This window comes from Lagopus muta, chromosome 1 (genome assembly GCF_023343835.1).
Source record: "Lagopus muta isolate bLagMut1 chromosome 1, bLagMut1 primary, whole genome shotgun sequence".
NCBI classification, from domain to species: domain Eukaryota; kingdom Metazoa; phylum Chordata; class Aves; order Galliformes; family Phasianidae; genus Lagopus; species Lagopus muta.
The window spans coordinates 142,906,634-142,924,758 of record NC_064433.1 but is presented as its reverse complement, the minus strand read 5'-3'; the positions used below and the strand labels follow the sequence as shown (position 1 = coordinate 142,924,758).

At 42.0% G+C, this 18,125-nt stretch overlaps 1 protein-coding gene across 2 annotated transcripts in view; it reads left to right on the top strand.

The window, feature by feature from the left end:
- The window catches only part of CLYBL (citramalyl-CoA lyase), a 156,826-nt gene that overhangs the window by 116,206 nt on the left and 22,495 nt on the right, over positions 1–18,125 (top strand). For both annotated transcript variants that reach the window (XM_048933230.1, XM_048933229.1), the window contains exon 3: positions 15,499–15,687. In XM_048933230.1, coding sequence (XP_048789187.1) covers positions 15,499–15,687 — 189 coding nt within the window. The remainder of the gene's footprint in view (positions 1–15,498; positions 15,688–18,125) is intronic.

The following is an 18,125-nucleotide window of genomic DNA, read 5'->3' as shown; positions in this document are numbered from 1 at the left end:
GCAATGAAAAGCAGTATTAAGCCTTCATAGTAGTTGCCTATTTTTTGCTTCTTCGGTGCACAGAAAAGAGATCAAAATCGTTCATTGCCCAGATAAGCTTGAATTTCCAGTTTGCACATGTCTTGTTTTCTACAAAGCAAAAGAGAGAGGAATCCATGTTAGCTAATAGTTCTATTTGATATCTTCTAATTTTCACAGAATAAGCTCTAAAGTGAACCCTTTAAAAGTCTGCCTCCAGATTATGAATTTTTCAGAGCCTCTGAGCTAGCAGCCCACAGGCCCTAAAACCACTGTGTGCATTCTGCAACACCACAGGCTGTTTTGAAAATGTGAAATATTAAGGAGGCAATTTCCCTTATTTGTTGTGATCTGTTTAATTCCTTTGCCGACAGCCTGGCAGAACTGCCTCTTTTGCCAGCTGCTTCTGTTCCCTGTTGCCTCTAGCTCGCCTCTGGGAAGGGAGCATGGCACAGGCGACCCGCGGAGCAGCAGGGACACCTCCTTGGTGTGTCAATGGCACTCAGAGCCCAAAGGCATGGGGACAGCGTGCAGGACCAACCCAGAGATCTGCTGGTAAGGAGCAATGCTCTCAGGAGCAGTGTCACTAAGCAGGACCTGGGGCGTGCAGGGGGAAAGTGATGGCAGGAGGCAGGAGAGCTCCTTCCAGATGCATACAGTCCCTCTGCAAAACCAGCTCTCTGTCTGTATGTCTTCTTGGCAAGTTTCAAATAGGGGAAAAGTGAATGATCTGAAGTTTGTAGTCATGGTTCATGATGACTTTTCAGTGCCTCTGTGCCTTGATAAACACACACCTCTGCCCAATGACATTTTTTCTTGCAAAGTGAGCGTGGGGGAAACTGTGGCAAGCTAGTATTCAATTTGCCTGGATGAAGGTGAATAATAAGTGAGTAAAACAAGATGACTCTTTGTATGGCCTTTAAATATTAATAAATATCCATTCTCATTACTCATTCCCTATCATTAATTTATTTCTCTGAATTTATTATCGGTCTTTCTGGTTGCTACCACTCTCCTGCATCTTTCATTTTCATACTTGCAAGCATCATGAAGGTTCCCAAGTACTCCATTCATAGATGCACAATTGCAGGATGAGATTCCATGCAGACCAGCAGCATATGTATGGAGATTTCTTCAGTGGGAGCCTATTGCAATGATTTCATCACACAGCACCAAGACAGCAGTTGTTTTTTAAAATCTATTTACTCTTTTCGTAACAAACCCACTGACTGCAGAAATGAGAACTCAGCCTGCAAACAGTCCCGATTTAAGTAAAAGCACCCCCACACTAGACTGTAACAGTGGCAGATGGACAGAGGAAGACTGTGTATATAGTCATATTTTTTTACCATTATAGTATAGACCCTTTCAGCTTGCAGCGAGCGACTTGCCATCTGCAAATCTGAGTCTTTCCTTTTCTGCTGAGGCACCGATTCAAGAATCATGATTTCTAAAGTTGGAGTTGCAGTATTAAGTGGTTTATCTCTCGTTTAAAGGCACATTTGTCTCGGGATTTTGCTTGAAATACATAGGAAAGGCATCCTGAAAATTTCCCTCAGATCTCTTCTTAAAACAAAAGCAAAACCCGGTGGCTCCGGCTTAGGTATGCGGTGAGGTAATGGATTGCGCACATGAATGGCTTTTTGTCAAACAGTCCCTTATTGCTGTTGTTCTCCCTTCTTTGTGCGTTTTTCAAATGGTCTGTGACGCTTCTTGATGCTCTCTGGGCAAATGATTTGCTCCGTGCCTGTCTTAGATGTGGGCTGCCACGAGCACTGCTGTGGCACACATACAGACCTGCAGCACGGCCGTTTGCTGTAGTGCTGCTCCTCCAGAGGGACGGAGAATGTGATCGCTACATAAATGTCATTGATTTTAAGTGCCAGACCTTTGTGTAAATGGCTGCTGATTTGGCGGGAGTGTCAATTTTACACATATTTGAAACAAGGTCTGGGCACATTTTTAAAACCCCTCGGTGTGAAATGCTGCCTTCCACACTGCTTTTTTCCACTGTTCTGTCGGTCCATAAGTTTTAAAAGTGTGATGGAGATGTTGAGCATCACAGAGCTCAGGCAAGCATATGCAAGGTACAGCCTACCCAGCCTTCTGCTGCTCTCAAATGATGGGCAGGGAGTCGCCTATTCTCAGGGTCACGACTCATACAAGTTTAACAATTTTTTTCCCTCTGTGTAGCCAGCAGCAACCAAAAAATCTCCTTCAGGGATGAAAGCCCATTTTGAACTTGTCTAAAAAGGAGAGGATGCAATGCAGTTCTGGCAAATCTGTTTCAAGAGGTGCTGCAGTTCGCACTGCAATTCTAATTTTCACCAAATCGGGGTTGCTCTCTACAGAGGGAAAAAGAGGAAGGGTTTCTTTTGTTAATCACACACACAAGAGCCTAGTACAAAATAAACTATTAAACACAGTAATTACAGTCATTTTTGTTGAAATATTTCTACACAGTAAACCTGTGGCTTTGAAAACTCTACCAGAAGCAGAAGGAAAACAACCTGTAATGAAAAAATTGAAATCAGAAGCCACTAATAACACTAAAGGGAGCCCAGAAGCCAAATTAACGTTTCTACAAAGAAATACTTTCCTATACCAGGCAAATTCATAGGAAGACTCTTACCTGGCTCTTTATATACAGGATTCAGATTTCAGTTTGAAGCACGCTTTTTACAAACTGTTTAGTGTTCATATGTCATTACCACTGTTGGGCCAGATTGCACCTGGCATCGATATAAACAAAGCTTTGGCAGGAATTCTTTCCTTTGGGATGGAGACATCTGATTTTCAAGCAGAAAACATGTCAGTGTTGCAAGACACTCCAAATAGCCTGTTTTACCAGTGCAGTAAATTAACCCGCCTGGTGTAGTGTTAAATGCTTTACAAACATCGACTGAAGGTGAGGGAGGGAAGCAGCAAAAAACAAACAAAAACGTTTCAATAACTAGCTTGACTAGTAGCGGTGGAAAAACTACCACCATAGCTTGACAGCAGGAGGTGGGCCTTGGGAGGGAGGACTACAGGGCACACTTTCTGTGTTTCATCTGTGTTCATCGCAGAGAGCATGCCATGGCACAGGGAGGTGCAGAGAGACGGAACGGGAGCAGTTATACAGGCAGCGGAACAGGCATCTCCCAACAGAAAGCTCCATCTAAAACACAGATTAGGATATCAGCACACAGTGTCTTGAACTCATCATAGCCTTGTCTACAGGAGGAAGCTTATGTGCAAATAATTACACTCAAGGGGCTTGTCTCCAGTGCTGCAAACCGCTGGTAGTCAGTGGCAAAAAAAGAGGATGCAATATTCAGCTGTCCCCTCGCTTCTCCGTCATTCAGGATGAAAACACCACGCTACACTTTTGGGCACGCAGAACTGGCTGAGTGGAAGCCCCTGTTGCTAGGTCTGCATTTGTGTTAGCTGAATGGTATGCAGTGCAATGGGGCTCAGCCTGCCTGGGGCTCTGTGCTGACTCTGCGTGTAAGTGTTCAGCTCTAACTGCCAGAAAGCGGGTCCGTGTGCATATAACCAAACTGTGACCTGTCCCAAGGAACACGGGCAGAAGTGGTGTTCTTAAGGATAGGTATTTATGTCACTTTTAGTGATCAGAGAAGACTGAAGCCATTTTGCTACTATTGTCTTGCTATTTTAATTACCGTAATAGCCATCTATTTACAAACATGCACGCAAGTGGGCCAGAATAATTAATTAATATTCATAATCACTCATAAAAAGTGACAAAGCTTGTGTTAGGGAGGGTGATAGCTCCAAAGAGGATTAGATTTATATGAAGGGTAGATTTATATTGATATGATTCAGCGTGCTTGCTTCTTGCTAGGGCAGCGATGGAGGAGTTAGCTTCCATACTGGCAGAGATTTTATCTGGTCAACAGGAAATGAAAACTGGCCAAGAAACTGCCAACACAGAATCTGAAGCTGCGAAACCTGGTCAAGAAGAAATTAAGCCAAATAAGCAACAGATGAAAAATTATCTTAAAGCAAAGATCAAATCACTCAGTTGGAAATGAGAATTATATTGGAGAAGGTGATGCTGAGAGTGTGAAGGGATGTAGGAATTTAGAACATATATATTAATAAATATATGTAAGTGTTGAACACTAGTATTATTTTTTTTTTCTAATGGACTTAAGCATTTTTCAAGGAAATTAAAAAAAAAAAAGTGGAAAGCTTTAATATGTCTAAAGACTTACAACAAATAGCAGAGGGGAATTTAAAATCTTATGAATAAGATTTATTTTTTTTTTTTAAGAGAATGCCAGAGGTCTGAGGAGATGACATATCAAATGAGGAATCAGAAAAGAAGGACACTCTGGTAGGGTATGTATTTTACAACACCAGTGTTGTGCCTGGTATCCTCAGCTTTAGAATAGTCCAGAGGCCTCAAGATAAACTTCCTAGGAAGTCAGTTGGGCAATTACCTGCTACATGCAATAGGGGGGAGACAGAAAATGAGTGGAGTTCTCTTGATGTAGAGAAAACAAGATTCAGGGACCACTTTGGTCTATAGTGGCCACAGCCCCATCACAGACAAAAGCAAAGACATCCTAACTACCAATGGACAGCACAAGGGCCAAAAACATGCTGGTGGGGACAGTGTTGCAGAGCCCAGTTGGAATTAACAAATGGAACAGGGTGCTTCTGGAGATAACTGGTGCCACTGCCAAGGGAATGTGATACTTGGTGGCAGGCAGACAAGGAAGGAAAAAGATGGAAGTACAATCTGTGTCCCATCAGGGTCAGTCTGCACCTGCTATGGGCAATGGGAGTGGGAATTCTGGCTGGAGAAGACCTCTGGGGAAAAAGACCTCTGGGGGAAAAGTTACCTGCCGTTCATTATATGAGGTACATTATTAGTGGGGCAGTCATAAACAGTAAGTGGGTTTACCAAGTAGAGAACAGTTTCCATAAAAAAATATTTGTTAGGTAAATAGGACACCTTTTCATGAATCTGTCTTGGTAGTCCTTCATTCAGACCAGGGGGGAGATTCATAACAAATCAAAGGGGCAAAAAAAATCGCTGAATACATATTTAGTGCAGTCAGTTACACAACTATAAAGCCGAGACAATGTGAGTAAAAGTGATAATCTCATGGGTGTCAAATTTGTCAGTACTGAATTCCATTTTATCACAGCTGGTTTAAAATTAATATTAGGGGGGGAAAAAAAAAGAGTGCCAATGAATGTAGTTATACTGCTGTAAAATCCTGATTGTCCATTTAGGTCACCTGTACAGGAAGAAAGTGCTATCAGCATTTTGGCAAACAGATGCATGCCAAAGTTTTGCATCAACTTAATGTTATTGGCGTTAACCAAATTAATTGTTAAATCAGTACAGGCAGGGCCTGGGTTGGCCCCAACATTTTATGTTTGTACTGAGATGTGGTCTGCACCCATCCTTTCAGTCCTGTATTGATTTTTCATTGAGAGAAAGTATATGATGACCCAGACAAAGAATTTGAGCTCAAAGCCTGAGGGACTGCTTGAGGTAGATGAAAGCTCTGTTGCACTTGGACTTGGATATATCTAACAGTAGGTAACAGAGACATGGCTGAAGGAGCCCCCATGCTCAAACCTGGAAAGAGGCACTGAAGAGAGCTAACTAACTTGAGGCAGGAGTTGCAGGAGTCAAGTAATAAAAGATTTAGCAAGGTTCCCTGCTTCCAGAGGCCTCCATCAGCTAAGCTGAGGTGCCATTGTGGGTAAATAAGTGTGGATATAAGAATGGTGACTCCTGATATGGTTGTGATGGGATTCAGACACTTGCTTGAATCTCACCGCTACCTCTTCATTAGCAGGTAAGAAATGAAGTCACGGGTGCATAGTTGGCTGGCTCCAGTTCTCTAGGAGCAGCTATTGGAAAAAAAGAACAAAAAAACCAGTAAGTTCTTTCTTGTTTACCCTCCTGACTGCTTATTGCCAACCTTTACAATCCCCTTGCTTAAAATGGTGCAATTTTTTGTTTGGCCATGCTGAAATGGTCTAGATTTTAAAATAAAAATAAAAAAGCAATTTCTCCACCCAGAAGTGAAATAAACCTGAGTTTTTCTAATGTGATTTCTCTGTGATCCAGTTTGTATCTTGGCTTGAGAAACAGCTGCTTTGGAAGCCCTGCATAAGGGAAAAAAAGAAGGATGGAATAGCAATAAGCGGAAGATAGGAACTGCTTAGATCGTGAAGAAATGAACCTGAATTGATTTATCTTATACTTTGATTGGGAAATATGCACCAACCTTACTTCAAATTTTCCGGAAGCCCCACTGTGAAGCACCTCCTTAGCCTAGCATTACAAATAATTGATTTCATCAGAAAAAAAGTACAGCTGAACAAAACCTTAGGGAAGGAAATGCCACAGGTTCCAGTAATTTGTTCTGCTGCAATCAGGAATATCTAAATGAGGAATTTAAAAAGGTGTTGAAGAACACCAATAAATAATTAAGATTTCTTCTCTACGTGTCTATAAAGATGTGTATTGTATTGTACCGGTAACGTACAGTTCATCTATTAGTGATGTACAAATACTGTGACCGTGGGGCTGGCACAGGGGAGATTTGACCTAGAAAATAACCACCTCCTCAGGTGCCTCTTTCAAACCAGAGAAAAATCACAATTTCTTTAACACTGATCATAGGTCTAGGCAGGAACAAATTCACATCCTCAGATTTGGCTTAGACCACAGAAAACAACTGAAGTCATTTGTAGGAGATCCTTTCTCCTTGCCATGAGTACATGAGTCACTGAACTGATCTTATTTTATGCATGAGGGCTCAGTTTCTGTCTCAGATAATCACTGCAGACTGGAATGTGCGGGATGCAGCATTCTGGTGCTACTTCCCCTCTTCAGAGGTGTAGGTGAGAAGGAAAGGGGGACAGTTGCATAGGGATTCTGCCAAGAGGGAACAGCAAGCTGTAAGCTGCTGAGAAAACGCAGCCTACAGGAGGTGCTAATCTGTATTTGGGGTGGATTTGCAGATCACTGACTCACTGCTGACACCTGTCCTGGTGGGTACTCTGTAAGAAGGAAGCTCTTCTAGTGGAGAAAGAAGGATTTCTGGCTAAGTCCAGCAGAGTGACACACTCTTAACATTAAGGTAAACACTGGAGGAGAAATACACATATAAAAAAAGCCTGCTCTGCAGGAAAGCAAGAGTTATGTTGATTTGGCATGAAGCTTGCGAGGTCAGAGTTTCCTGCATTGAACAACCCCATGAAGCGCTCTCTCTTCAGTGCTTCTGCCATCTTCTTTCAAGCTTCTAAACTTAAAGATATCTGAAATTGTGTTTGTGGTCTCCTAACATTATGCTCCCATGGAAGTAATTACTGCAATTATAAGCTACTTTACAGTGTTAAAATGTATCTGGTCCAAGGAGCAATCCCTGGTGCCTTCACCTAGTGGGGCTGAGGAAACATGTTGTATGGGGGCAGCCCTCCAGAGCAGACAACCAGCAATGACAGGTGCATGGCATGTTGCTGGGCATCTCCCTGTGAAGAAGGGGAGGCTCTTAGGGACCTATGGTGTAATTGTTCCGTGCGGTTTTTCTACAGTTTCAGCAGCTGGAGTAGTATGAGCACTGTGCCAAATCAATATGGCATTTGTTGAATTTTTAGCTGAGAATATGTTTCTCGTGTCAAGGTGATATATGTGAGTGGTTGAAGACATGCAGGCCTTGCTGGTGCACTGGACAGCACTGAGCAGTCCTACCCATACTTCTGGAGCATGATCACAGGAGACCCATTGGTGAGACCACACTATTGCTTTGGTTTGGCGCAACTCCTCCAAAGGAGAGCCTGGATGTAGATGAGGAGGTAGGCCTCTCAGGTGCTTGGAGCCCAAGATCTTTGGGTGGATTTGGAAGCTCAATTTTCTGATGGTGCTGATGTTCTCAGAGAGTCCATACACAGAAATTACAACAAATTTCACGATCTCCAAGGGAGTGTGGGACTGCGTGCAATGATCTCTGCTTTAAAAAGCTGCACATGTGATGAAAAGGTTTCAGAACTCTTCTTCTAGATGGCGCAAGAGCCCACCTTGGGGGAGCAACTTCTGTGGGTGTGTTGCTCAATGCAGGGGTACCTGAGTGATCAGTTGGTGCCATAAATCCCATGCTAAATCCATTGTGTGGAAACTCTTGCAGCTGCTAAGTGACACCATTTAACTTTAAAATATGAGTTGAAAATGATCCCAGCTTTTTTTTTTTTTTTTTTTTAATAGAAGCATGATTTGCTGTAGGCATCACTTGTAAATATTTGGTCTTCGTGAACTCTAGGATTTTTATCAATTACAAAATTTGAAGAGTTCATTTGGAAGGGAGCTTCAAAGACTGTCCAAATGCCTGACCTTTTCAGGGCTAACCAAAAATTAAAGCATGTTACTGAGAGCATTATCTAAAATTCTCTTGCATACTGACAGACACGTGGCATCAACCATCTCCGGGAAGCCAGTACCAGTGTTTGACCAACCCTCATGGTAAAGAAATTTGTCCTGAAGTCTGATCTTGGTAGCCTACAAATGCATGTAAAGCACTTAATGAAAAGTGAGCTAAGGGCTGTTAATCAGCTTTTGCACGGTTCAAAAAAGTCATGCTCCATCGTTCCAAATTTTGTCTCTAAAATACCTTTTACTGAGGCTGGGTGCAGATTGTGAAAATTCTCTTCAAGAAAAGAAGAAGAATGGAGAACTGCCATTGGTGCAGTTTATCTGATTTTTCTTAATGCCTTCTGTGTTCCCAGGGGCCTCTGAGAACCATGGGGCAGGTAGTGACTCTTTCAGTGAAAGCCTTTGGCCTTCCTTGCTTTCTGTTCAATAACTGTCTTAAAATGTGAGGAGTACTGCAAGTGGTTTTTAATCTAAAGACCTTTCCTTGCCTTCTCCTAGATGCAGGCTCTCAGGCACTTTCTTTCTGATAAGATATTTCCCCCTTAACTGTACACTATTTTAATGTTCACTTTATTTGGCTTATTTTTTTCCTCCTTTCTTTCTTTCTTCCTGTCTTTCTTCCTTTCTTTCCTTCTTCCCTTCTTTCTAAATAATTTATTAAATAATTGTAACAGTAATTAAACAGCACTTCTGATGATGTGCATTTGCTGTTCATCACACCTCAACTCAGCATCTGAACAGGAACAGATAATTTGCTGAAGTAAAGATAGTTCTGGTGGACAGTTATATATTTCGTTATCAGCATTAGAAAAAGATACATTTGTAAAGATAAAAAAACGGGCATCTAAATGCAAACATTTGTCACAATCATTTATTACATCATGCCATGGAAATAAATCTTTAGCTAGAATATTTTAAAATACAAAATAGCCATAGCATACAATTAAGTTCATGTGCCAGATGAAAGGAACATAGAGCCTTTTTTGTATTGATTACATCAGATTGGTTATTTTGTGGTCTCATTTCATCATGCAGTGGCTCATTCGGACTGTCCAGGAAGACTAATTAACACTAATGCTTCTAAAGAATTTTCGTTTGTGATGCTAATCTGTCACAAAACAAAAAGCATCCTCAGAAAGCCAGGGAAAAAAAGTAAAGAGACTACATCTTGCAGCCAGCTTAAATTAGTGTTAGCTTGATTTGTCTTAATTGAAAGGTTGTTTACATCTCTTTTGTAAGTGTTTATAAAAGTTGGCAGACAGAAGAATAGCTGCCCACGTACAAGCACAAAATTTTCTTTTATTGGAGCTGTTGTGTATGAGACTGTCATTAAAAAACCTTTTCTGTACATTTAGTCTTAAGGTATAAGTCTGTCTCTGTATTTATGTGTACACACACACAGCAGGCTGTATTATTTTTACTACGAACAAATTTATGCTAAGTCCTCATATCACACTGAATATTTCTACACATTCATTCTAGCAGCCTCTAATTAAATTTCTGTGAGATATGTGCAAGTTTGAAAAATATCTTAAACACAACTTGTAAAATATCTTGCTCTTGCACTAAGATACATGTCTCTGGGTTCCCTGGATCAGCAGAAACGTGCTGCTCTCATAGCTGAGCACCCCTGCAGCCGCATGGGGAATCACCAGCCCTGTCCTGGACTGTTGGCTGAGGGGACCTTAGGGTCTGCTCCTCCGGTTCCCCACATTCCTGGCTTCTCAAGCCAAGCCATCATGCCATCATCATATATGGAAGTTGTCCAGCTCTGTTGGTGTTGGCCATTAAATGATGGATTTTTGGGATCCACATTGTCTGTGCTGATGGAGGAGGGGAAAGGCTTGCTAAAGCTACGTGGCAGCAAACAGCTCCCAGATACTCATCAGCATCTTAAAGTGATCTTATCCTCCAGAAAATACAGCAAAAATATTGGAGATGGGTGCAGTGATGCCTTCCTAGATCTTTAGGGCAACTCCAAGGAAAGTGGATAAAGGAGATAAGATTCCTCAGCAGAGCATAATTAAATTGCAGCTTAGTTCATAATGCTGACCGCTGAAGTGGTTTGCTTCATTTCAGTGTTGATAGACCATGTACTACATGTAAAGACAATTAGCAGAGCAGAGAGAAAAGCAGCAGATGCTAGAGATGCACCGAGTTAGATGAGTCATTATGTTACGATGAATCTCTTGTTCGGAAGAGTGAAAAGGATTGTATAAAAAATAAAGGACTTGGGTAGACCAAATAATTCTTAAAGAAAGGTTTCAAAGATTTTGCAAGAGAATAGCGGAAAAATCAGACTCTTGCAGAGTGCTTAAATGCACCTTTGCCTAAAGTGCAGAGAAGAGATACAGCCATACGCATGGAGGCCTTATTCTCCCTCCCCACTCCTGCCCCTTCTTTCCTTTAAGATTACATGTTGGCTTTGACACGTTCTCTGTGAAAACAAAAGAAAATGTGTTTTAAAAAACTTAATATTAAAAATTTCTGGAATTATAATCTGATCTAGAAGGTAATTATAAGACCTGATTAAATAGAGGCTTCCTGAAAGCTTTGCAATTAACATGTTTTTTGCAGCAGTTTTACAGTCTAACAAGGCTAGCTAGAAAAAAATAATTGCCATCTCAAGGATTTCTTCTCACAAACAACTGAAGCATATGAAGTAGAAAACAGGTATGAAGCAAGGACCTCCCATGCTCAGCAATGTTCTGTTTTGCAGTTACAGTTTTCTTTGTTTTCTTAAAAATGAACACAATTTTTCCCTTCTCTTGCCAAACTCATTTGAGAATTTGAAACTAAATGAAGTACCATTCTGTATGGCAACACTTTATTGATGGAGACTAAGTATGTAAAAAATGTCAGGCTTTCTCTTTGCAAAAATGTAATTTTGTCCAAAAATCCAAATATGCACTTCTGCAGAACAGTGTTTGAGTGTTGCATTTTTTGCACTAATATAAGTGACAAAAGATTCCGCGATGTCAAGCTCTGTAAACAAACCACTCCAGGGAAGTAACATTAACACATAATTGTATGTTTTTATCGTGTCAGACCTGTCACAAAAAATAACTTGAATTGCGATTATAGTAATTAATTTTTCGTCTGCCATTTGAGACACACAAACTCATTATGGCTGCAAGGAGGATATATTCCGGACTGCCATTTTCGTGCATTGTGTATTTATGTTTCTATATGAAGAATAATTACAGAAGGAAGTTAACAGGACAAGAGCTCTACATACACAGGCCTTTAGGTATACCCACTATCTTTGTGTTGAGACCTCAAGGTCTTGAGAAACCAAAGGGTAAGAATGTGCAAGAAACATGAAGCAAAATAGATACAACTCAAGAGTAATAAGATGCGCTTATGTGTGTATATGCTCCTTCCCACTTCTCCCTAGATCATACAGTTCTGGGAATCACAGTGCTGGAAAACTGGTCTGAGGGGTGTTGCATCAGTTTGAAAAGAAAGAATAAAATGTAATTTTTCTCTGCTGTTTCTGTCCCCAGTATTCTGTTAATTCCAGTGCCTGCGTTTCGTTATTTCTTTATTAACAGTGTGTCCGTGGTGAGTGGGTGGCTGGGCTTCCACTCCTGTACCATCCCTTCTGTCTCATAATGGAAATCTCTATGCATTGGCATACAACTTAAAGAAACAGAAAAAAAAAAAAAGAAGAAGAAGAAGTAGAAGAAGGAAAGGTACAGATTGAGATGCCAGGAGATGATGCTAATGCTGTAACTTAGGGCACCCACTTAGGTGTGCTTGTACTTGTTTCCATTAGCAAGCCCAGGGGCTCCTTCCCTGCCACCAGCTCCCTCCCTGAGTCTCGTACTCTGCCTGCCTGATCCCACCCGACAGTTGCCCCGACACCGCACTAATCCCTGCAAGTTTAGAACTAATGAACTCGCTGCTGGGCTGCCGCCACGGAGCTTGGTCCCAAACTATACTGTACTTCACACTCGATTTATTCTCCAGATGGCGAGACTGCGCAGCCCTGCCGCGAGGGACCACCTCTTCCACTGGAGTGTAAAAGTGGACGGATGTTGTTTTCTTTGCAGATTTGATAATTCAGAGCTAGCAACTCGTGAGGATGGGTAGTGATTAGCTTTAATGGGTGCCAATTGAGATGGCTACTTGCGTATTCCCGTCTTTAATTTCGGTGTCTGCGTGTCCTGTTGGCAGTTGATTCATCTGCGATGCAGCATCACCAAAGGCTTTATCCTCCCCAGTTGGCGTAGCTGCATGCAGGAATGGAAATCTCCCCTCGTCCCCCTCTGAGTCAGACAGAAGAGACACAAAAGGAGCTACAGTCACCTTGACCAACATTTTTTCTCAAAAAGTTTTCCAGCACAAGTAGCCAGTTTAGGATATATCGGCATATAATATATAATAATATTAGTGTAATTTAATATCACTGTTTACTACAGACTCTCTCGGTTGTCATCCTTCCTTGATCACTTTGATAAGAACTCAACCTATGGGTCCTAATGGAGTACCACAGTCCCAGAGTGGACCCCTTTGTTTCACAGCCAAGTTTTTTCTTTACCCGTTCAGGACAGAGAGTTGTCCAATGCTGTAAGGTGAAGAATAGGTAAATAATTTCTTCCGCTGTTGTTGATATACTCTAGCTTGACCAGTCTTGACGAGGACTTTACTTTGGAAAATGCATTTATTCTTGCATCCATTGCTACAAAAACGTTGTATTAAGTACTTTTTTTTTTTTCTCTACTATTACATCATTGAAGTAGATCAACTAGCTTAAAATCTCAGCTTTTGTCTGCATATTAGAATTGTATTTACATTTCACTGCATAATGAGGCAGAAGGTGATCTCCTATTCCTCCATACTTTTAGTTCATGTTGCCCAGAGATTTTGGTAGATTTTATAATTCAACCATGATGTTTTTTCCTGGAAGCCCAAGCAGGGTCACTAACATCAATGGGATTTTCCCTATTGTAGGAAGGGCAGGCGCAGGGTCAGTCCCCTCAAGAGGTCTCTGACTTGGAGTACCAGGTCCATCTGCCTGTCCCATGAATAAAAATGCCCGTTCCTGATTCAGAAATTACAGTGACTAGAGGTTTATCATAGAAGGGAGATGTTTCTGTTCCTGGGGTATCTAGGCAGACAGATCTAAAATGTAGTGGCTATAAGAAACTGCATTGATTCTCAGCCCAACAGATGGCATGGGTGTGTTAACATAGCAACATATTTTCTATTAAAATATGGGAAAAAACAACAACCCCCTCCCCATGTTTGTTGGTTGGTATAAATTCAGTGAAGTTGTTAGTTATTTTTGGGATATGTACCAGAGGGCTGCACATTTAGTTTATGTAAATTGATAACAGCAACAGCCTGTTAATAAGTGTTTTGTATGGAAATATACCTAGAAAGACACGATCTGTCTTTTTTGGGAAGGGAGTTTGCAGCCTGAGGAGAAAAATAGCTAATGAGATGCTCTACTGCTCATTATTATAATCTGAAAAAATTGTAATGAATTAGACTACAAGTTTTCGAGAGATGTGCCTTCAGTTGGAATTGGATGCTGCCTTAGTGGATAATTTTGGGAGAGCTTTATTTTGCAAATTGGATCAGTGTGTGCTGAGACGGTGATAATCTGGCTTTAATTAAAAGCATAAATTGTTTTGGAGAATGCATTTCAGATACCGCTCTGCATCACGTCCAGAAACCTTTGGCCCAACATAGGCACCAGCCTATGGGCGTGTGCTGGGCAGCATCACGCGGCCTGCTTCACAGCATTCAGGCAAACTGGCCTTGGCTGCAGGGAACTCCCTGCATCTTTGCACAGATTTCCTGAGCCCACTCATGACCGCTTTTGGGCTGGATTTTACAGAGACTACCTCTGAGAGTGACCCTGTACAAAGATGCATACTCGTGTGCCCCATGTCTCCAATTAAGGCCCCTGCAAAGGCACAGAACTGTAGCCGTCTGGTTTAACTCTACTACTGTGTCCCATCTCACTGATTGGTATTAGCCTCAATGTTAGCTTTGATGATTTTTTTCTCCTCCAAGTTTGCCTGTTTTCTTGCAAAGTATCTCTCCAGCAACTGCATAGTGTTATAGTTGTTTCTTTACATTTGCAAGTCAGCAGCTTTAAAGTTTTATGAGGACCACAAAAGCTCTTCACAAATGAAATTACTTTTGATAAACCTTCATTTTGACAATGAGGATTTGTTAGGGCCTGTTGGCAAGAGGGAGGAATTTGTTGCCGAAGCTGAAATGGGCAGAAAGTGAGGGAGACCAACAGTGCTCTTCTGCCACTGCCACTCCTCTTCTTGAGGCCAATAAAAGCACTGCATTTCAGAAAAGCACCCAAGTATTCTTCATGTATATCAAATATTCAGCAAGTTTATGAATTTACGTTCACAAAAAAGAGCGAGTGGCTACAAGAAGCAAATGTATTTGGACATTTTATTTAGTGCCAGCAGGAGAGTATCTTTTTACATGGTTCATGAAAATCTATAAATCATTGTTGTGGCATTGTTTTCAAAGGCAAGTTCTGAACTCTGCTATGAGCCTTAATACACCTTTTATACATGGAGAAAAGGAAGATTCACATAGCAGAACCAAAGAAAGAGACGTACATCTATACTTACTGATACTGATATTTGAGCACAGGCAATATGGAGATGGATTACAAAAATGAATTGTTTTAAGCAAAGGTATTAACGCTCCGCTGTTGTGAGCGTAGACTTAGCATAATATATTATAGTTAGTAGACAGATTCACATTTGTTAGATGTATTTAGTAATTATAATAGAGATGGATGTTTTCCATAAGTGGTTGTTGAAAAATATTTAGGCATGAACTGAGCTTTTATTTGCTGGTAACAAAGAACTGAAAATTGCAGAATTGCAAGGTGCTGCTGATGACTGCTTTGACAAAGAACCAGGAGTGACAGACTTGTTGGGGACAAAAATACACTGGCTGCCTAGCTTTTTCCCCATGTCATTTCTGTGAGTTTTCTGTTCAGCTTATAAAAATGTCAGTAGAAAATAAGCTTTCTTTTTCTCTTTCTCTGTGGCTTTCAATGTATGTGTATGTGTATATATATATTGTAGAGAGAAGCAAGGCTGACAGTTGTGAAAACGCTTGAAGAGTTTGACATTGGCCGTGCTGAGAAGTGTGTGAGGATAAACTCCGTGTCCAGTGGCCTTGCGGAGGAAGATCTAGAGGTGCTTTTGCAGTCCAAGACTCTTCCTTCAAGTCTGATGCTGCCGAAGGTTGAAAGTGTGGAAGAAGTTAAATGGGTGAGTAGCTAACCGTGTACCAACAATGTGGTGGTATTTGACTGAAACTGCTGGGTCAAGTTAAGCCAGGTGTAGAGGTAAGGGACTCTGATGTGTCATGAGTGCCATGTCCTGTTGTTGCTTGAGTAAGGTAATTGGGAAGTGCTTCTGTTTAAATGTGTGTACAATGTGCTACATGAAAAGCATATGTGGAGTGCATAGCCTTTGTAAAGAATACTAGATTTATTTCTCCTATAGTCAGTGAAGATTTAGAGCATATTTTGAAAAGTAGCTGCATTGGTATCTGACTCTTATTTAAATATTCTGCCACTGAAATGCTTGTCTGTGGCCATGTGCCATAGTTGCATGCCCTGTCAGAGGGAGCAGGGGAAAGCATGCTAGCAACATGTGAAAAGTACGCCGGGGGGGGGAAGGTCACTCCTGGGGGCAAATGGAGGAACAAACAGGAAGCTTTTAACTACTGTTTTTAATTAGCACAGATATTATTTCCTGAGCAGTTCTCTATTTCTTCCTTTTTAATTGCTGACAGGTGTGTTTGCGTTTCATGACTGACTTTTCAGCCAATAAAAACCTGAAATGTAAATGGCTGGCATGTCAGATTACTTAAGAAAACTTTGAAATAGGCCTAATTACGCTATAATTGTTTTAATTGTCAAGAAGGGGGACATTTGTTTGGGTAAGCCATGACTGCTGCACGGTGCCAGTGCAGGAGCAGCCGTTCCATGCGTCGGGCTGGCGTTGTGGCGGAGCCAGCAGGCTGGCTGCACTGGGAAGCTGGGAGATGCCCTCGTGCCAACTGTCGTCCTGACACTGAGCCTCCATCACATGCTGCCGACGACACGCAAGGGCACCCTGAGCAAGCGCATCCATCCCGCACCCAGCCCCACAGCAGCCAATGGGCCACAACATTTGTTTGCCGCAACAGAGGGTGTGTGCCTCGAGCAGCCCTGTGAGCTCTGGGCATTGCTCATCACACGTGAACATTCGTGCTGCCAAAATGGCGGGTCTTCGTAGCCACGAGGCGGGCTCTGGGCAGGGGTGAGGCCCAGGTCCCCCCGCTCTCCATCCCTTCCACCTCTCCTCGGGCCTGCTGCCGTGGCCACCGGCTCGCACACGGCCGAGCCCAGGAGCACAAAGAGCGTGCTCTGCTGAATGACACAGGCGCGTTTCAGAGATCCTGCGGCTTCGCTCCTGCCCGCTTCTTTTCCAGGCTCCCAGCCTAAGAGAAGCTGTTTATTTTTCCCCCTCATTTTTATTTATGCGGAGCATAAAACCTGGAGGCTGATGCACAACTAAAAGATGGGCTTACTTGTTTTCTTTTGTGTGAGAATCTCTTGCTCTCCTTTTGTCCCTAGTGTGGGTACTTGTTTGACTGGCATGGCTTATTGGACTATAACAAGCGTAACTCTCCCTCCTTTGTGGCGGGACAATTCTCCCACAAATCCCGAACAGTGTGCATTCTTTCCAACACACTATTGGGTGTGCACGGGAACTGAAAGAATTGCGGGGGCCTGCTACTTCATCCCCTCCCCGAGCTTTGTTTTCTTCCCTCCGCCTTCTCCTTTCCCCCCTTCTCCCTGAAATGAACACTTTACCAGGCCGGAAACATTTAATCGTCTCCTTTTGAAAAAAATTAATTGAAACTTCTCCACTAGTTACCTTTTGTAGCAGTGCTTATTGCAAATTTTTTAAAGGGAGAGGAAGGGAGACGCCGTTTAATTAAACCTTCTTCATTTTTCATTTACCTGCCAACAAACCACAAGCTGTCAAAAATCCCAGAGAGTGACTTTTAAAATATTTTAAGAGTTCCACATCTTTAACTTGCACCTGAAATATAAACGCAGTAGCACTTTTTCCTTTTTTTTTTTTCTATGGCTGGGAGCCTTAAGAGCATACGCTGATGCGGCTTGATTACCTCATTTTCTGTGCTTGCCTGCACAGAGTTTGCATGTTGTGCTGCCACAGTACCTGCCCAGTCGTACGCTTGCATGTGTGAATTGCACTCGCGTTTTCTTGCTGGCACATTTTTGGTGGAAGTCCCTTCTCCAAGGAAAAGTTGTGGAGAGGGCCCCGCTGGTGATGCAAAGCAGGGACGGGAAGGGCAGAATTCTTTGTCAGAGAAAGCTGTGATTTATTTTGGCCTAATTGTAAAGTTACTGCAAATTGCTCGAAAGCTTTTTAAAGATCTCGGTGATTAGATTTTCCTTCTTTTGGGGAGGGGCAGTGGGGGGAAGCTAAAAGGGGAAATAACACCTCTAATCCAGCTTCTGGTAAATAGGCTGCCAGCTTTTAAAATGAGTTTCCTTTCTATTAGTCAGAATATTATGCTAAGCCTTAAGCATTAGTTTTTTATGTTGCCATAGCAGCCTTATTCCTGCAGGGTTGTGACCTGCGATGATTACAGTACAAAGCTTATAGGGTCTTGAAACCCCCTTTGA